The sequence below is a fragment of the Halyomorpha halys genome, unplaced genomic scaffold (assembly GCF_000696795.3).
Source record: "Halyomorpha halys isolate HHAL.00 unplaced genomic scaffold, Hhal_1.1 Scaffold596.1, whole genome shotgun sequence".
NCBI classification, from domain to species: Eukaryota; Metazoa; Arthropoda; class Insecta; order Hemiptera; family Pentatomidae; genus Halyomorpha; species Halyomorpha halys.
The window spans coordinates 465224-487439 of NW_027106269.1; the positions used below are offsets into that span (position 1 = coordinate 465224).

At 29.8% G+C, this 22216-nt stretch overlaps 1 protein-coding gene across 1 annotated transcript in view; it reads left to right on the top strand.

The window, feature by feature from the left end:
• The window catches only part of LOC106684643 (G-protein coupled receptor Mth), a 137000-nt gene that overhangs the window by 81219 nt on the left and 33565 nt on the right, over nucleotides 1-22216 (top strand). Inside the window, exon 3 of the mRNA XM_014426851.2 lies at nucleotides 16585-16763. Coding sequence (XP_014282337.1) covers nucleotides 16585-16763 — 179 coding nt within the window. The remainder of the gene's footprint in view (nucleotides 1-16584; nucleotides 16764-22216) is intronic.

Sequence of the window (22216 nt, forward strand, 5' to 3'; positions counted from 1 at the left end):
AACTCCTTAACCATCCTAACCCATTAATTCTTAATCTTTCATCCTTAACAATCCCTGATAATCCTCCAAGGCGTCTGAAAAGAAGATGGCCACGGTACCTTCTAATTTAAATTAATGTTTGAAGTACCACCGACGGGTGGTTCCTTCCAACATTTTCAAGTGTATATGAAACATACAACATATTTACTTATTGTATTATTTTGTACAGTTGTAAATTACATTAAATAAAGAAAAAAAAAGGTTTTTATTAAATCAAAGATGTAATTTTTTTTTTTTTGTACTTTTACTTAAAGTAATCAAAGTATTGAGTACGAAAGCTTTGTAGTACGCAAATGACACTTCACGGTGTTAATAAACACTAAATTTCTTTAATTATTACTTTTTTTTTTCGTAACCTCCTTTATTATTAAATTTATACAATACATAAATAGAAATGCATAATACAAATTACAAATATATACCAGCATACTACTGCCTTGGATTGCCTTGTGGCATTGTAAGGTCTAATTATTACAATAAAATACATAGAATATAAATAATTATATTTCCTATTTAGTGTATCGAGACTAACCGAATTTGCCACAATATTAATTTTCTAGCTTTATTGGAAGTGTGAGAATACATGATGAGTCAGTGACAGAGTATCCGGTTTTATAAATAGGTGGTTGATATAGTAGTAACTTTTAGAAATTAAGAACATTATTACAACTAATGATTTAATTGCTCTTATCATATAGTATAAAATGAACTGTGGTGGTCCAGTACAAAATTTTTAAAGCACTAAATGTATAATCGGAATTCTAGTTATCCCCCCAGATAAAAATGATTGATTTAAAAATATATGAATTTATTCAACATATACATATCGTTTATGTACCCAGGTTATAAACGGTGTTTTGATGTTTTACTACCTCAACCTTTCTAAAATATTTCATTATTAATCATCAGCAGTTTTTTTTTTTAATTTGCTGCGTGTTGAACTATTTTATTATTTGTATTCTATTTTTTCTGTAAGAGTTCATCTCGAACAACAACAAGTTTATTTTTTCACTTTCATAGAGATGATATATACCCGATTTTAGGGAATATGTCATTCCAGCCGTTTTCTCAGAAAGTCCATTTTCGTCAAAAAGTTAGTTAATGCTGACAATAAATCTGCTATGAAATTTTTATCTTTATAAAGTTACCCACTTAATGAAATTAAAAATATAATTGCTTCAAATGTGATGTAAGTCTAATTTTTGCAAAGACATCATATTTAGTTCAAAAATTTAACTAAATATTAAAAAATTTTTTTATTTTGGTATGGATGGTAACCAGGGAAGTAATAATGCTCTTCTGTGCCCACGGCTAGTTTGAATAATATAGGGGAGGGTTTGTGCTGTTTCACTTTTAGAATTTCTGTGAAATAGAGATATAAATCTGTTTGCAGACTATGAATCTACTAAAAAAATATTAATTCATAAAATATAGTATCAAAATTAAAGGACATAATAAGTCTGAAGCCTACAGAAACGTAATGTGTATAAAAGAATAATATAGATAAATGTATTTTTCCACTAATAATTTCTAAACCGGTTTCTGCAATATGCAATTAGAATATGACAAATACATAATATTTTTAATTAACTTTTAAATCAATTTAGTGGTCCTATTTCCTTAAAAAGAAATTAAAATATAAACACACTTATGTTATTAATGGATTATTTTCTGCCGACTTTACACTTGCGCCCATAGTGAGGGAACGTCTCCCACCGCCTATCTACGAGACTTTGTATAAACATTTTTGTTCTTTAACTAGAATACTTTAGGATTTTTAACTAGGATTTTAGTATTTCCTTTGTTTATAGTATAGAACTTAGAAGTGCGTTCTTTGTTCACTTAACTAGAAATAAAAATGTAAGATTACCTCTAAAATTACTTATTGTTAATTTCATAAAAGGTGTAAATTTTATATTAAATTATGTTGAAAATGGATAATTTCATCTTTGAACCGGATAGTGAGGTAAATATTATTATTATTTTATAGAAACAAAAAAAGAATCTTGGATTCAAATAAATAAAAAAAAATTGTTTAACATTCAACTTTCAACAATCAAACATTCGTTTTAATTTAAAATCTTTAATTTTTTCATAAATGTATGTTTTTATGAATTTCAAAGAGGTGTAAACCCATTTACTCTATCAATGTATAAATTTCTTTTAAATAATACTTTAAAAAAGATTACATTATAAATTTAAATCGATTTAATTTTTAAAAAACATAAAATTATATGTTATTTTTTGTTTATTCTTATAACATATAAAAACATTCCATTACAAAGCCTTAAATATCACAATTTATTATAAAATAGACACAGCATTTATAAAGTAAACGTCTGATGTATTGATATAATTCTGGTTTCTAGATAATTCTTCCAACATGTCCATTATGTACATTTTATATAGTAGAGGTTAAATTTTGACTTTTCTTTATCTATGAGTAGAACCTGTTACTTCTCCAATCAGTAAGTTTTTTTTCTTCTTAACTATTTTAATACATACCACATGGAGAATCTTATATTCGATCAAAATGAAATATTCTGATCAACATTCAAATTTCAAAGAAATGGTGAATCTCAATTTCGATTCTTATATTTTAAGTAGAACTTTAATACAAGTTATTAAAAAATGTTGAAGATTTCAACATTCACTGTAGTAAATTGAGGGTTTGAGTAAATTGAGGGCTCCATAAATCTGTAGCTTAAGTGGTTGGCGCGAGTCTGTCATTCTGAGATCTTCGGGCGGCGCTGGTTCGAATCTGACCTGGGGCGTGGACTTTTTTCATCAAGTGGCGGTCCCACAAAATGAAAAACTTGAACCCACGCCAAGGTTAGAATGGGTTGGTTACCTGTAGATAACCAGGCAAATATCATCTTCTCTCTGTGGGTTGCCTTATATTAATAAGAAAAAAAGATTTCTGTTTGGAAATAGGCAATTCATATATTGGACATGCGTTCTTCTTCTTAGAAAGTACGTTCTTGTGGGACGTAGGTTGAACCAGGTGTTTTTAAACGCAAAAATGAACCGTTTTTAGTGCACGAATTAGGTACGGGTCAAACCTGTTTCTAAAGTTAGCTTCCTAAGTGACTTTGTTCCCACCAAACATTTGTATGTCACGTAAAACATCTGTTCATGTACGACTTAAGTATATGTAATGCCAGAGTTCTCACAGGGGTAAACTATTTTAAATTAATTAACAGTTTTGGTTGTAGATTATCATGATATAAAACAATATCCAAGAAAATGTAAACTACAAGTTTTTCAATTGTTTTTATGAAAAAAATGTTTTGTTAATATCTAGAAACGAAACTGTAACTTAAGAAAAAATAATTATACAAGATTAATTAAATAAAATAAAGCATTAAAAGTGGATTGCATCGACTGATAATATAATAATGCAGATGATGAAAAATAATAATAAAAAAATAGGAGTATATCAAATCTTTGCTCAAAAATTCAGAATGACATACATTTTTTATTTTAATGGGTTAATAAGTCGAATTATTGGTTTGAGTCATTAGTGTTCACGTAAAACATTTTTTTACTTCTATTTATTTTCTTAGCCAATTTTGAATACTTTATTTGCTTTTGCTTAGTGACAATAATTGAGTATTGCCAAATTGTATGTAATATTAGTTCATTTGATAAAAATGTATCAATTACATAAAAAAACAAATTTAAAATGCTATAAGGCACATTATATCATGATTATCAAGAAATGTGAATATCTGATAAAACAAATAAAGTTTAATCTTCATTGGTGAAATAACAATTTGAATCAGGTTGAGAATATTTTTACTTTATAGGGTAATATTCAGTTGGGAGAGTGGAGGCGGGAACATTTATCATTTACACTGCAGTATCATATTACAGTTCATTACCAACTTTATCATTCCCAGGGGATTTGCCTTCCATTTTTCTAATTAGCATTTTCTCCGCAGGGCATAAAAGATACCCTCATTAATTATACCACCTTTTATCTGTTTTACGAAGTTGCCAGGTCAGAGTTGAATACCCAATGAAATTAATAGTTTGTTAATAAATTTCATTTATTTAAATTACATTTCCGATGAATAAGTTGAGTAGAATTCAGTGATTAATTTTGACCAGATCTTATGAGATGTTGTGCGTGAATATTTCACATTTAGCCATATCAAACTATCATGTTAAGCTTTATCAAACTGTACAATTTTAAGTTTGATAAGCTATTTTTAAGCTTACAGCATGCGGTTTTATTTGATATTCAATGCGAAAACCTCAGAACAAAGAATTTACTTTTACTTGTTTTCAAAGTTTTAAATTTTGAATTAAAAAAGTATATTATTCTGGCTTGTAATGGATTGATTCATACCAGATTTCAAGATGTAGAAATGATGGGATCACAAGTGAATAAAATGTAAATATTAAGTAGCACCTGTAATTCATGACGTCATTAGAACTTCTCCTTTTAAACTCTTCAGACCATTCATTGACAGCTTCTTGTAGACGTTAAGGCCCATCTGCTATCACTGCTATGTCATCTGCTTAAATGAAACTTTGAACCAGCACTGGGAGGATGTATCCTACAGGATGTATTCAGTATCCTACAGTTGCATTAGGAATTCTCCTTTTGCATATTTTATGTATCTAACTCATCACAATAAGAAATAGGAAGGGACTAAGACTATCACCTTGCAGGATCTAAGAGGTCCAGGAGTTGAGGCGAAATATACCTTTTGGGTTTTGATTCATTGGTTTAACGGCACTTAACAAATTAGAGGGAATATTCTTATCTATTGGACTATTCATCTTCTCAGGCATTCCAGTGAGTCAAACACAGCTCACAGATCAAGAAAAGCAATGCATACGTTTCTTACTCGATTCCATACCTTCCATGCAACTATCCTGAGAGAATAGTTTGTGTTAAATTGTCTTGCGTTTGTCTGTTAGGACGAAAAGCAGTCTCTTCTTTTTCTATAACTGTTTCGACATAGTTTTTTAGCCTTCGACCTAACATTCGAATGTATATTATAAACCACTGAGCATAGACAAATAGGTCTATAGATTTCGGTTATTGTTTGACTTCACTTCTTCTTGATGAGGATAATAATATTTTCCTCTTCTCTCAGGTATTTTCTTCTACTTCCATATTTTCTGGAATAGTCTGGATAATTTTTTTCAGTTCTTCCCCTCCGAATTTAATAAGTTCTGGGTGTAATGGTCATCCGGACCACTAGCTCTATCGACTTTATTTCAACTTTTGTGATGCAGTTATCCATATCCTCTGGTTGACCTATATTCTTTGCAATTCTTCTTTCCAAGTTCACATTATCCTTATAAAAAATGCGAATTTTAGGATCTCCTTTATAAAAAATATAAATAGTAAAACTAAAAGATTGGAACAGTGAAATTAGTTATAAGATAAACTAAACAAAAAAATATATTTATCTGTATATATAAATGCGTTTAAAACAAATGTTGTAAAAAAAGTTTATTTTTTTCAGGCCAATTAATTATATTAGGATTGTTTTATTCACTTTTTAAAATCAATTATAATTCATTTTAAAAAGTGAAGTTCCCGAGTTGATCATGGCCTTTTTTAATTGATGTTTGAAAAAGACCATGATCCCTCAAATCGCAATGATTGTCTAAGCGGTTTGTTGCAGATCGGATCAGAACGGAGACCTCCAATCCTTTGTACCGGCAATAATGGGATGGCAAACATCCGCCAGATCCCTAATGGCTTCAGGGCGTTGGTTCCTGCTCCACCAAACCATCCTATAAAGTGAATTCCCACAACTATAAATTAATGGAAAATGCATCTAAAAGTTTAAATAAATTCATTGAATGATGGAAAGTTTTTTCTAAAAACTAAATTAGGTTCTCTAAATTGAGCTCTTAGAACTTATTTTTTTTAGATCTCTAACATTCCGAATATATTCATACATTGATATTTATATAGATAGATATTTGCATAGATAGATTTACAATCGGGAACTAAAATTGCAGTCCAACAAAAAAAGGAAAATTGGGTATAGGAAATAGAAAAAACTAAAATTGAAAGATCGATGTAGTTCTGGTTTGATCCAGTTCTGCAGAAAGCTGCTCTTAGGGGTTAATACTATAAGTGTCGGATGTGAGGGGGGAAAGAAGCTGTTTATACGTCACAGTAGGATTTTGTTTTAGCATATAGTTTGAAAATAATAGGTCATTGGTAAAAGGAAATTTAAAAAAAAAGAAGAGTTCCCTCACAATAATAATATTCAATTTTTTGTTTACATGTTGACTGATTTTAATGATACTTTATACTCGTTGTAACCAGTATTCCTGGTTTCGAAAGATTTTCCCTCTAAAAAAGTTTCTCTGGTGCGTAAAAATGTAGTCAGAAGGTGAAATGTTGGGCAACGTGTGGTTTGAGTAGATATTGAAATACTACGAAGCCTATCTTATAGTCGTCGCTATCGTAATTGTAGAGAACTGGCCCAGTTCTACGGTTGCGATGGTCTCTTATAGACTAATCTTATTGTCGTCGCTATCTTTATTGTAGGGAACTGGCCCAGTTCTACGGTTGCGATGGTCTCTTATAGACTAATCTTATAGTCGTCGCTACCCTTATTGTAGAAAACTGGGCCAGTTGGACGGTTGCGATGGTCTCTTATAGCCTAATCTTATAGTCGTCGCTATCGTTATTGTAGAGAACTGGCCCAGTTCTACGGTTGTGATGGTCTCTTAAGATTGAGAATGCTGAAGCGGATAGTACTGACGGATGCAATTTAGAATTCTAAACATTCGGCGTGCTAAATGCATGAGACTGATCTTAATGCAATGTTTTGTAGGCGCCCGATTCGTGAACCATCGACTTATGTGATTTCCTGTTTTACCTCCTAGTAGGATCGGATGTAGTAATTACACTAAATTCTTCCGGCATTTCTGGTGTTGTTTTAGTTGTTTACTGTAAAAATGAGTTTGAATCAAAGGAAGAAGACAAGCTAAAGTATATGTAATACATTTGAGGTATTATATATGTAGGAGCTACTAATATTATTCTTAATGATACACGAAAAAAAAATAAAGTGTTGTTTTAATAGTGCTTGACACCATTGAGAGAAGGTCGTTGGAAATGGCTAAGAATGGCGCCCAAAACCTTTCTCGACTTTCAACTCGTTATCTCCTCAATGAAACTTTTGAGACCCAATGCTGGGATGTGTACTCGTTAATAGTCTTCTGACCCCATTAATTGACCCATCAATTAAGCGTGGAGTACATTTAATTGACACAACGATTAGTTTTGTAAGTTGGACTATAAAGGGTTTTAGTGAATTTTTTAAAAATTAAATTATTTGAAAATCATCTCAATTTGAATTCTAAGTGAAAGAGAGGGAAAAGAATTACTTTATTATGTTATGTAGTGAAGTTATATCAAGGATTTGTATTGTTTTAACACTATGTCCCTGTTTAGTTCCAATTTGAATTCTAAGTGAAAGAGAGGGAAAAGAATTACTTTATTATGTTATGTAGTGAAGTTATATCAAGGATTTGTATTGTTTTAACACTATGTCCCTGTTTAGTTCCTAGCTTCACGGGATTTGCACAGTGATTCAAACAGTAATAACTTAACCCTTAATCATTTTATCGGACATCGGTAACAGTAAAAGTAAAATATGAAAATAAAAAATCAGCCCGTTAATAAAACTAAAAAAAAAAAATCGTTTATAATGAGAATGTTGAACCAAATATACATTTTTAGAGTGGAAAGGTGTTTTTAAGTGGGACACATATTTGGGTGTTTTAATGAATTATTGATTTTGGTACATATTTCTTGAGTAATGCCTGCGTTGAATCTAATGAAAAAAAAATAACTACCCTCAAATAAATTATACTACAGTATAGACGAAAAACATTTCTTATTTATTACTTGTTACTAATAATAATTAATTTAAATTTGTTTCGATTTTTCACTTATAACTAGCATTTTTCGTAAATAAATATTGTATATAAAATAAATTACAAGATAAAATATATACAAGAAAAAAATATGGTCGATAAAATGTACAAAATCCGTATATTATATTTTATTTTTGAGTATTCAGCGATACCACAAGACTACGCTATAAAACAGTTTAGACATCCAAGATTCAAATAAATCGTTTTCAGGAAAAAAACTATAGGAGTTTATTTATTAAATAAATCAAAAATTCGTATCCAATTCTGTCTCAACACTTTATTTTTCACCAGTCCAACGTTTCGGCCATTCTAGCCATCTTCAAGGACATCTAAATATTTAACAGCTTATATTATATCTTCATTTTTAGCACTTACAACAATTCAATACAATCTCTTCCTCACATTAATTTAAAGTTTCTTTTGCAGGCTATTCTGCCCAGGTAATTTTCTTTATTATAAGTCAAAAGCCTATTCAAACAGTCAATTATTAGAGAGTCATATTTATTATTAATAAGCTTACTAAGCTTAAGTCTAGTTACCTATTTATTTAAAATTTAAAAATCATTAATTAACATTTAATTTTCCTCTATAAGATTATCAACAATTAAATACACCACCATATAACAAACCTCCCACTCACAATGGAATTTTGAGAATTAGAATAAAAACCAAATTGAGACAAAAATGCAATTTAAAATAAAATATATTAATTTTAAAACAAGGCAGAGCTGTGTGAGTGGGAGGTTATAAATGATTTGTTATATGGTGGTGTATTTAATTTCACTTAGAATTCAAATTGAGATGATTTTCAAATAATTTCATTTTTAAAAAATTCACTAAAACCCTGGCTAGAATGGCCGAAACGTTGGACTGGTGAAAAATAAAGTGTTGAGACAGAATTGGATACGAATTTTTGATTTATTTAATAAATATTTACCTTGTCTCAAGATTTTGAAATAATATAATTATAGGAGTTTATCTCAACTAATTTACCTGTTTTTCGGAATTTCAGTTTTCCATCTCACAACGAAAATATATTTAAAAAAAAGTTTCCAGATTTTTTATTGCAACTCGAAAACTAAGTTTTTTTCTCGATAAAATTCAATAAAATACTAAAGCAGTTAAAAGTGTCTACTATCTTTGTTTATTACATTTTATTAATATTCGAATGACGAGTGAAATCACCTGAGCACAATTGAGAAGTGTAATTTTTCAGTTCTATGTGAAACTCAGTTTTAACTGACTGATTGTGCCCCAGTTTCAACGAAATATGCCTAAATTAACTCTTAGTTAAGGCCTAGGTCAAACCGAAAGACAGATGGGTGAAGAAAATGTACTTATTTTGTAGGTAATTCTTTTTCTATTAATTAAAGTAATTAATTAACATTAATTAAAAAAAATATTAGTTTCCGAGTTGTGAGCTTAAAATTGAATGCAGTTACAATTATTTTTATTACTGCTCTGTAGCCTCCAGCCAGGGCCCTGTTTCATAATGAAAGCTAATAGTATTAGTTCATAGTACAAGCGTAGAAACTAGTGTGGTAATAATACTAATACTTATTTTTTTCATGATAGGGATGACTATCAGTGATAAACTGGAATTAAAAAATATTAAAGTACAAGTTACTATTGTACATTTCTGTGTAATTGAATTAAGATAAATCGACATGACTAATAGTATTAGTTTGTACTTTATTATGAAACAGGGCCCTGGTGTGAAAGTAATAATTGTTTTCAAACAACGACTTTGCACAGAGGTGATTCATTAAGACCAAGCATAACCGCCATATTTTCCCCCAATGAAGAGTAATAATAGAGGCTGGGTATGCCCCCTCAGGAGAGCTCAAGAATCCACAGAATTTGATCACGTTTATAGTAACAGAATAAATAATTATCAGCCAGAGTCGGATTCGAACGCAGATCCCAAGGGTTCGTTAGACAGCACCTTACTCACGGATCTCTCATGCTTACAGCTATCCGAGGGCGGTTTATTCGTTAAAAAAAAAACTTAAATACTGAAACGCTTTATTTGAATCTTGGATGTTTGACCACTATTCTCTTGACATCGCGAAGATCTCACCGTAATCATGCAGCGGCCTCCAGTGGCATCGCAGATTACCCAAAAATAAAACATATCTTTCGTATTTTGTTCAATTTTTTTCTATTTTAAAATTTTATAGAATGTTTATTACCGAAAAATCCTTAGTTTTCTAGTTATTTGTGAAAATAAAATACTGATAGAAATTCCTTAATGTTCCTCTATAAGAAGTATAATTTTTTTGTTCATTGATTTCGTCTTTATTTTGTTTCCATTAGATTTAGAGTAAAAAAGATAAGTAAGAAATATAGATATAACAAGAACCAAAACTAATTTAAACCAGTTTCTAACAAAAAATGATGGACAACTTTATTTTTACTTAAAAGAACTGAAAAATTATTTTTTTTTGTATCTTCTGGGACAGCTGCAGTTTTTTATTCGCTTATGATTGCCAGAGTCATCAATATTGACTCTTCTCTGTTTATAATATTAAAAAAAAATTTATCGGAAATTGGAATGAAAAGACTTTTGAACCTATAACAAGTGAAGAAGAAAGTGCACGAAATATAAATAAAAAAATCAAGAATGAATTATTTTTAAATTAAAAGAAGAATGTTAAAAAGCTTATTATAATTATGTAAAGAAAAATTAAGGTGTAAAGAGAATTTATTTGGCACAAACGTTACGTGAGATTTAAAAACTATATCTTGATTTTATATTTACGAACTCTTGGACTATTTTTTCCAGGTTTTAGCTCATCATTTTTATTTGATGCATTTATACATCTTTAATCCTCTTCTCATTCATATTTTAATACTGTATATTTTACTTCTGACTGCACCACCAACCATCATACCCTTGCCTTGATCAATAGTAAATGACATCTCTATATTGATGATATTTTAAAATTTTTATTTTTCTCAAAAGAATGATAAATACTTATTCTTATATATATTTTTTTAAAAATGAAAATTGATAGATTTTGACATTAGTTTCATTCCAATTTTTATATTGAACTCATATTAGAATGTTCTGTGGCATCGCTTAGGAGAAAAAGATATTAAAATGAATCATGCAAATGCGGTCATGATTTTTCTGCTCCCCGTAGAGATAGGGGCTTGATCACGCTAACCCTCCTCCAGCCAGACGTTACGTGTTCTGCCCGACAATGAACTGAGCTATCCAGATCGACCTCCTGCACTGTTTTTAGTGAGTAAAGGCAATTTGATAATGTTCCATTACCAATTGTGAAATGATCCTTTAGAAAAGCTCTAGGTAGAGTACATTGAAAAGACCACGTGGTAGACCAAAGGGGCGAATAATGCAAATGGAGAAGGGAACTGAGAGCGAACAATGCCGCAGTCCCGCCCTTCCTGTGTCACATGTGCCCAACAAAGCGGTACTAGCTCTGACCTATTTAGTCTCTCTTCATTGATAATTTGTTTGCCTTGGATATAATTAAAAGTATATTCTTTCTTTTAACATTTCATTATTTTCAGTTTAAAAGTGTTTTTGAATAATACACAATAATAAATTATACAAACAATTTATTGATATAAAATAAATATTTTATTTATTATGAATAACTTTATTTTTGTTGTTTTGTTTTTTTAAATTGCTTGATTCATTTTTAATCATAACTATCAGTCAGAATCATCGAAAAAAAATCACAGATCACATTAAAGGGCCTTTTTAACTTTGCTATTTTCATTTTTTTCCATTATATTTTTTCACCCGTCACTTAAAATTATTTGGTTTCATAAAAACCACTCCATATAAGTATTAGTCACTCAGTGTAGGCCATTCCTTCTGGGGCTTTTCATATACAATATATTAATTAATATTACATATTAAAAACCATTATTATTATTAACGCATACTTTAATGATCCACTTTTACTCTCAACCATTTATTTTCAAAATTTCTAACGTTTCAAATATACAACCTATAAAAATTGTTTTCATATTATTACTATATTACATCCTCACATAATACTAATGTTTTTGAACGTACCTTACTCATTGACTTGTCATAATTCATTAAAATGACTTTTTTGTAGGCTAATTGCCCATGTCTTATATATTAAAAAAAAATTAAATATTAAATTAATATCATAACAGCTTCAATAAATCTTTTTAATGTTGATTATTCACTAACAAACCACATAATTCAATACAAAACTGTTCATCAACCTCTTTTACAATATCAAAAATAAAACCTACCTTCAACAGATTAGATCAAGGTTAGAACTCTGTTATCACTTTATTATTAATTTCCAAGTGGGTGTATATGTGAAACAAGTGTTTGTATTCAAACGTATGTATATAATAAAAATAAAATAACTATTTCTCCAATAACGTTAAATTTTGAGCAGCAGATTAAAAAAGGATGTTAATTAAATTTTAAATAAATAAATTAATTAATTGTAAAAGTTGATCAGTGAAGTTTGTGTTAATAATAATATAAACCATTCTGTAACAATCAATATACTAATCACTAATCCTATTATTAAATATGAAACCGTCTTTTTAAGAACAGTACAAAAGTATTGAACTCCTGATCCTTAATCGGTTGTAGCGGTTTCCATTATTATTATTATAATTATGATTATAAGATATGAATAAACCATAATATTAGTTTGAATAGTTATGTATTTTAAATAAAATAATTCTATGTGTAATATTAATTAACATATTGTAAATGAAATTCCCCAAGGAAAAATGACCTAAAATTTCAAATGATGCTTCTACTAATACTACTTTTGACTAGTGTTTATGAAACCAAATAATTTGAATAAAATAGCTTAAGTAAAAGTAGAAAAAAGTTTGAATGCCTCCAAAGGTAAAAAAGGTCGAAACGCTACTAAAAGTGTTGATATGTATAAAAAAAAGAAAAACGACCTATGATTTGAATCCATCCTTTAATTTCGTATATATTATTTTTTTTTTAAATATCAATTTTTCATATCATTTAGGAAAATTTCATTCTAATCACTTAATAATTTAAAGAGGAAGGGGTACTGAGAAACGAGAGGGTAGGTACTTCCCTCCCCGCCTGATTCAAGATAGGTTACACCAATCTCTGGTAAAACTAAGATTTATATAACTTAAAGAGTTTAGTAAAACTCCGATAACTTAGTGAAACAAAAAATGGAATAAATAAATAACTAGATAACAAATAATGAAATCCTTTTTTCAAATTTTATTAAAAGGAAAAATCATTATTATTAAAGAAAACTGCTGACAATAATGCATCAAAAGGCCCCATTTAATGTAAAATCGAATAACTTAAGTTTACATAGAATAGAAAAAATGGAAAAGTGCCTAGATTTTCATTAACAAAGAATAACAATAGAAGCCTGAATTTCTCTCCTACAGAAAGGAAATTCTCTTAAGATTTTACAAAATATAGCAGCATCATCGAAAATAAAGATACTTACACTCTTACATCTGAACAAAAAAAAGGCTGTTGGCAAAAGAGTTAAACACAAAACCAACTTGTTGAATTTAGTACGTATCATAATTTAAGAAATATACTTTGTTGTTTCATTATTGCCTAAGCAACTGATTCTTCGAAGTCTTCATCGTTTGTGAAATCGTTCATTTCGATCAAATCCATTTTATTGAATTTGGAAAGAAACGGAATAATACAATATTCTTTCGCTAGATAACAGATCATAATGGAACTATAAAAGGTTCATTGTATCCTTTAAGAGTCTTAAACACGTAAAAGTAGATTTTCTCTAAATCTCAGTTATCCGGCTATCATTGGCCGATAAAGCTTACCGGGAGAGTTAGTAGTTAACGTTCTGATACAACGCATAATTATTGAGTTTATCCAAGATTTCACTTATCGTAGTTAAAACTGTGGTGTTGCAACCGACCCTTAAGATATCAAAAAATCATTTAATTAGTATATACCTCCTCGCCTGAACCTTTCTCAGAGTACGAACATCTTTTATCTCTTCACCTAAGGTAACAAAGAACGTTTATACAATGAATAACCCGTGTGTTGTTAAAATAATGTATTTTACAGAGAATTGAATGAGCATTTACTTTACGCATTTAGGATGCAATTAGTACGTTGGGGGCGTTTTCAATTACACTGTTTTTGTTCTGTGAAATCGGATCTCACAGGATTTTGCCGCCCCTAGATAAGCGCTCTACTTGCCCCCCCCCCCTTGTTACGCCACTGATTGGAACTTTATGGGTGAAATATTGTGAATCTTAATTCAGCTGTTGACATGCACTTGCTAAAATGCTAAAAAAGGAGAATGAAACCATAAACAGATCCTTTTCAGTTGAATCACTTCATCGGATATGGTTTTTATCCATAAAAATGGTCGAACATTTTCTTATTGTGCAAATGGGTGAGTTTTTTTTTCTTTCCGTTCCACCTCGGCAAAACTAATTAACGAGGACTATCCTACAGGTTACCTACCCATTTTAACAGGAGTGGGAAGGTCAAGTTTTTATTCTGTGCAACCGCCCGTAATAGAAGTCAACCCACCCAGACCGGGCCGTTTGTGACTCCAGTGGTGCCCGTTCGAATACGGCCTAGAGGGAGCTAATGTGATGCTTTAACATGCTCGGCTACAACTGCCTCATTTCGGGATGATATTTCTGAACCAGTACCGAAATACCATTTATTCAAAAATTCTTGTTGCAAATTTATAAAATTTATAATTTATAAAAATTATCTGTGTCCCATTCTAATTCAGCAGATGGGTTCATGAGAATTCTGTAAACTTTTAGAACCTCAAGATCAAAAATAGATGATGTCTGAGAAATAGAACATATGGTGGAATATACAGAAAGGAACAAGGGCAGGAGTTTCTTTCAGTTCCCAGAGTACGATTAGATGAATAAGAATCTAATCAGCTCGTATATGATTAATAGAAATTTAATAATTATTATAAGCTATTGATTTATAAAGCTAACTGATCATATTAAAAAATAAAATTTCAATGATAATTTACGTTGATTTCGACTATTACATCACATACTAGAGAAACGGTCGAAACTTCCAATTCATTTCAAAAGACTGATCGACATTAATAAGGCGTATCTGGACATACGGATTTGAACTTTGGGAATCCAAACCTTTGAATTCCTTTCTTATGCAATCCTTACAATCTAAAATCCTTCGTAAAATCTTCAATGCTCCTTACTTTGATAAAAATAAAATAAAATCATCCATAAAGATCTTATAACACAAATACAAACACACAACACTGACATGTATATAGCCAAATATCTAAGCGTGAGCTCCTCATGTCGAGCCGTGAACGGGCCAGTTATTGAGGCAATTTAATGGACACGGGATTAGGATTTATGTTACATTAAGAGAACAGCTGAGAGAGCGGTATGTCTCTACATGCAAAATAACTGCTAAACTATTCATTTATTCAAACAAAATCCCGATGATATTACATCTATTTTAAATTTCAAATGTAACTGAAGAGAAAATCCATTAATGATATAAAACCTCCTGATAATCAAGACGATTAAACGAAGTATATTTAAATATATATAAAGATGATTGACTGTACGTTAATTTGAAAGAGTCAAATTAGTGGTCAGAGCTGCGCTGTAGCAAACAGACAAAAACCTTTCAACTGAGCAAATTAGTTTAATTAAGCGTTTTTAATGTAATTAAAAATTTGAATTTAATAAAATTAAATTAACTGTAAATAGAGTAGGATGGAAGTTATGCTGTTTTTCTTCCACGAGTGAGTATCTTATAAAAATTGTGATTTTTTTTCTGATAAAGACAAGTATCTGAAAGATTCGGTTTGTTATTTAAGTAAATTAAATAACTAGTTCACCCGTGCGAGAACTGTCACATTAGGTTTTTATCCTTCTCTCTAATGTACCCGAAGTATATGGTATAGAATAAACATACTTATTCGCATAAGCTATATAATATTATCAAGGAAGTATATTTAACGCTTAAAATCTGTAAAGTTTCATAATTTATAATGATTATCTTGAACTAAAAGTTTCCACAATAACTAATTACCTTTTCCCAGTGGAAAACTTCTCTTAAGTTTTACAGTTAAAGTATGGATATCTATTATCATATTTTGAGACTGAATTGTAATCGGACCTGATATTAGACAGCGAATTCCTCTTGTATCCAATCTTAATAATTGTAATTCCTTCATAAAATCCTTAATGCTCCTCACTTTGTCACAAATCAAGTCATTGTTTTATATGTGGACGATTTGGCCCGAACTAGATACCAATTCATTCATGATAAACTCCGTAAACACCCAAATCCAGTTCTTTCTAACCCTGCTTCTCCTTTACCTAATCCTCCGAGGTGGCTGAAAAGAAGATGACCTCCAGATCGTATACACTAGAAACGTTATTAAAGTTCTATTATTGGATTGGTTCTCCAAAAGTCTGTATCATGCCATTGTATAACTCACACCACATTTACTTATTGTAAACATTTTTAATTGTTAAAAAAAAGATTAAAATATTATATGATACCTCTTTTTCGGTTTTCATATATGTATGCTCTTCATCTTAAAAAATTTGCCTGGAAGGCGGCTGATTGACTATTACTTGTTGCAGATCTATGCGACCCGTGCTGGACAGAAGGAAACGGGACTTCCGCCGGTTCTGGCTGTACAGCGTATACGCCTGGTCAGTACCCTCCATACTAACCAGCGCATCAATTGTTGCAGACCACACCGATATAATGCCCTGGTGGTTGAGGCCTGACATAGGCACCCAGTCATGCTGGTTTTCAAGTAAGTATCTAAATTTAATCTTTAGTTTAATTGAAAACTACAAATTTATCCAACAAGGTTTTTTTAAAAACAATGTTAAGAGGCATTTCAGTAGAGTAGAATAGTCCATCATACAAAATAATTGTCGTTTATTAGAATAGAAAGATCTATCTTGAAACTGATTTGAGCAAATGATTATTTATATAGTAACTATAAAAAGATCTGGTGCGGTGCGCCCCATCACACACCTTTCACTTACCTCTCTACATTGAGTTGAAATTAATCCTCATTCGTTTCAGAACGGATATTCCTATATATTTACAGTGACAACACTTTCCCGATATATAAAAAATATATTCTCTGAAAGTCAACAAGTAGGTTTAGTGAAAAGAAATGATATCTTATTTACCTTGGGAAAGAACTGGAACGACACAATAATATAACATTCTATATAAATAATTACTAAATAAGTAAATAAGCCCAATCAATTAATGAACTCTTTATTAAAAAAATCCATGAAATAGACTTAGACAAAAAATGAAAAATAAGATTTAGCACACTAGCTAGCAATTATGAACAATCATAATTCAATATTTGATTGCATATTTGTCATAAATTAACTTTATCGAATATTTAATTAATTATGACATTAACTTATGAATAGTGACTATCACTATTATGCCTTAATTTGTTTGTTTATTAATCTTTAATGTTATATAATTCAATGCAGTTAGTTTTATATTACTCAGGGTTATATAGATTTGATATTACCTCTTAACGAAACAATATGTCATTGTCAGCATGGCCATATAATAAATAATATTTATATAAATGTTGGGGCGACTGGCTTTTCGTAAATGAAAATATACCATTCTCTCCCCAAGAGTAAAAAATAATTCTAATCGCTGATTCGATTTTATTGATAGACGAAGGGTTGTAAAATATAAAAAAACCCAAAGATCCAAAATGATACTGAAAATAAAATAATAAAAGAAAATATGCTTTCCAGTTGACACACAAATTTAATAATATTATATATAAATAACTAAAATGAAATATATATATACAAACCAAAAGGATCCTTTCTCTAACTAAAGACATAATGATAAACAAAAGAGATAATAAATTATGATGCTTAAATATAAAAAATCTTAACCTTAATCTTATAGAATTAACAACAAAAAAAAAACTAATAAAATAACTCTATAATATTATGAAATGAATAATACTGAATATATTTATTCTAGTTTACATTGTATGAAAACATGTAATGATTATGGTGAGCAAAGTATTAAGTTTGATAAGAGCTTTAGATTATAATAATAACAATAAGTTGAGAGGAGGCCGAGGTGAGGAACAAGACCCATTCCATAGATACAAAGTACTAATTGTGATTTATCTTCCACTGGCTCTCAGTTAATGAGAATGAATTGTTATTCCGATACCGTTCCATATCTAAATGGTGTAGATTGGGGCGCAACGCATCTAATATCTTAACCCCCCCTCCCTCGTTTTAGATATATGACAAATGTAATCTGTATGTATTAAATCAATTGTAACCAGCTAATTTTTATCGAGATGTTTCTTTGGTTCATGAGAAACTTGATCTTTAGTTTCATATTATTCTAACAAATCATGTAGCGTTTTGTGAAGAAAACAAATATGAATAAATTTTACCAATCTCGCGCTCTTTCTCTCTCTATATATATATATTTGTATACATATATGTATAAGGGAGTGGTTTAATCTTTGTCCACATTAAACTTTTGAATTACTGGACCGATTCACATACTGTTTTTTTTTTTCAAAATGTTCCCTTTCACCATGGAAAAGTTGAATGGTACTTGTAACCCCCCTTAGAAAAAAAGTTATGAACAAAATAAAACGTTTTTGGTGTGAAGCTCAGTGGTTAAATGGTAAAAACCAACTCTAGTGGTTAAAACAGTTTAAAATAAACAATGTAGAAAGTTGAAAAAAAAACAACTAGATTTTCCTTAAAATGTATCGTTTAAAACGACGACCCAAAATGCTAGTCTTCAGCTTGTGAACATTTTATTTGAAACAGAGGTATAATTTATAAGGATATAATACAGTAACATTGTACGCTGATACTCATTTTATCAAATAATGAGTTTTAATTTAAAAATTAGAGTAAAATAAATATAAAATTAGGATTCTTAAATTATAAGCCATAATTAAAAAAAAAATCTTTCTACTTTATAATTAAAATATAGTAATTTACATTTTATTTTTGGCACATACTTTTTTCCTTATTACTTCATCTATTGTAGATCATTTTATATCAAATTATTTTCTTTGAAACATTGTGAGACAATTTTATTTTTTGTAAAAATAATAAATGGATTGAAGTTACAGAAGTTTTCTTTCCTCTTTTATTTATTTTACAATATTATCTCTCTTTTAGTTTCCATTCCCATTGCCGAATTGAATAATAAAACAAAAGAAAACAAGTTTGAGATAAAACGTAGTTGCATGTGTGTGCTGGAGCTGTAAATGTTCTGAATGATACATATAATTGAAATTAAATCATTCTCATTATTATGAACACACTATAGTGGTAACTGTATGAGAAATCATATATATTAGACCGGCCACTATGATCCTAGAAAGAATTTTAATATGTCATCATGGCTTGAACTTTAATTGTTGACTTTTAATTGTAATGCCAGAATATCTAAAAAAGTATGTAAAATCGATAAACGGGCACTTGCGGTTGGTATAAAAAAATACCTTTCTTATACGTTTAATTTCACTTTCGAACAACTTTTTGTTTTGGAGCTAGGCTTTTGACATACACAAAAACAGACACACGAGCGCGTTCTCCTCTTGTCCCCACAAACATTCACACAGAAACCATTTTGCGAAACTTGATTATTCCGACTCCCGGGACTTCACAACGGTCGAAATTTCACACCATTGCAATTTTCCCTTACTATATATTCCATATATAATAGGCAAATGAAAGAAAAAAATAGTTTCCATAATTTATTGATTTATTAAAAATCCGAACATTGCAACTAAACATCATAGTGACATCATATTCATTGTTGTGAAAAAAATTATTTATTTTTTTTTAAATTATAATTTAATTTCAGGCATCGTCCGTTTCCAAATGAAGTTTACTCTAAATTTATTATTGTTTTATATCGAAAGCTAAATTAATATTAAAGATAAAAGGTTCTTTGATTTTGAAGCATTGTGAAAAGTACACATTGGGGGTTTCTGATATAAACGATCATTTAGGTTTTTGATTAATTTTAAAAGATCTTTACAGTAACATATTTGGTGATTATTGATTTAGAACGTACAAGAAACATGCCCTATCTTTGTGTCTATATTGGAATGTTTCACTGTGTATTACGTCTTTCTATTATAAGGGATAGGTTCTGAAGGTCTATGGCTAAAAGGCGATAAATCAGTAAATCACAACAAAATAAACGACTTTATGACTACTATTAAAATTATTATGTATATTGAATTGAACATATAATTTTAATTGCTTCAATAGTGGCACATTTTTATTTTGCATTTGGCATATACTGTATACTGCAGTTACTTTCTAATAGTCTTATCAGCTGTACGACGATCCCAGTAAATAAGGTAACTAGTTTACGGTACTATCTTTGAAATAGGGCCATTAACAATAAAATCAAAACTATTTTTGACAGATGTCCATATTTCTGCTGTACTCAATTTTTCTCCAGTAAAATTCAAAATTTCTATGACCAGTATTCGAATAAACATAAAAATCATTCTGAAACATCCATTTCATTTGTGTTAGTCATTTTGCATTAAAGGGGATATTTATTTTTAAAGGGTTTAGATTTGTTTCATCTACTTGTTCAAAGGGCCGTATTATTCTGCAATCCTATTAAAGCCTCGAGTGAGGTAAAACTTCAATTAACAAAATAAGATTATATTTCAGAAATAAATCTTTTTACAAAGGGAAGGGAGGAAGGGGTAAGGCAGGGAAAAAAGTAATGAAGCCCCTGGGAGCGGAACCACTCAGGGTGTAATCATTCTTGAATTATCCTAAAAAACTTTTCTAAGAAAATATGTACACAGAAGTTATTATTACCCCTTTAAGGCTGGTTGGATTTAATGATATATTATTAAAGGAAAAGTAATAATGTAATGAAAAAATGAGAAGCCTTGTTAGGCGGGAAGGGGAAGGGGGGAAAGGTAGAAGACGGAGGAAAAAAGTGAACTGTTTTCTGCTTTGAAAGTAATATGCCTCCCCCGGGCTCGAAAATTTTCATTAGGGAGCCTCATGCAACGGGATGTACTTTGCGAAAGCCATTTTCAGCGGACCGGAGAGTAGAGAACCCTTGGATCTTTTAATCCTGAAGGGCGAGAGGAATTAACAATTGCTATGTTAAGAAGTTCTTCCATTTTAGTACAAGGTTCACTGAAAGTTGGCCTTCTTCTGAATGACCTAGATAATTTAAGTGTTAAGCTAAATTTCTATATTTTCGTTTAGTTAACGGGAAAAATAGATTTACTAGAAAAAAAAATATAAATCCACGTATACGTTTCCTTATATTTCAAATTAATGGTCTCCAACACAAAATATTGATAGATAGCTCATACCTGATATTTTTAATGAGGCGGAAGAGTATTTATATCAAAGAAAGAATTTTGGACAATTACTTAATATAAACAGCCGTACAGGAATATAAAAATTAACATAAATTGAATTTAAATATATGAAAATTACCTCTTTATGATCGTGGTGGTAATCCTAATATTGTTGCTTCCTATTTTTTGTACGGTCTATTTTATTTTGATACCCAATTACTTTTGATTTATATAAAATTTACGTGAATATAAGTTTATTTTTCCTAGTAGGCGATTCGCTTGATGCCTTTTTTTTTTTTTTTTTTATGCTTAGACAATTTTTCTATGCCCACATCATACCTGTTCCCCGCCATGTCCTTGAGAAAACGTTGAATCTAATCTAAATCACCTCGTCGTCGAATCTGAATTATCTTTTGTCCAAATATTCTTTTAATTTAGGTAACTGGTGGAAAAGGAATCGATCAAAGTGACGATTATTTAGATAAATAAAATAATTTTATAATCAAATAAATTTATGTTCAACCCGTACGGTCTTCACTCTTCAGTTCAGTTTTGTTTGATTTGATGTTTTTTTATGTGTCAGAATAATGTCTGTAAAATATTATGAATTGTTTTAAATTAAAATGAAGTTATTTTAATTTTTGTTATTGTATAATAATATTAATTTAATATATAACAACGTATGTTATCAGAACTGCCCCATTTTTTATAACTAGTCAAAATTATGGATATGTGTGATAGAGAATGTGTTTTTTACCACCATAAATCTACTACAAACTTTTAATATGATGTAAATTTTAAAAATATAGGATGTTTAGCATTTCTAAAAAGAATAGCAGACTTTTACTTTAGGAATACTCTAGTTTTATTAACAA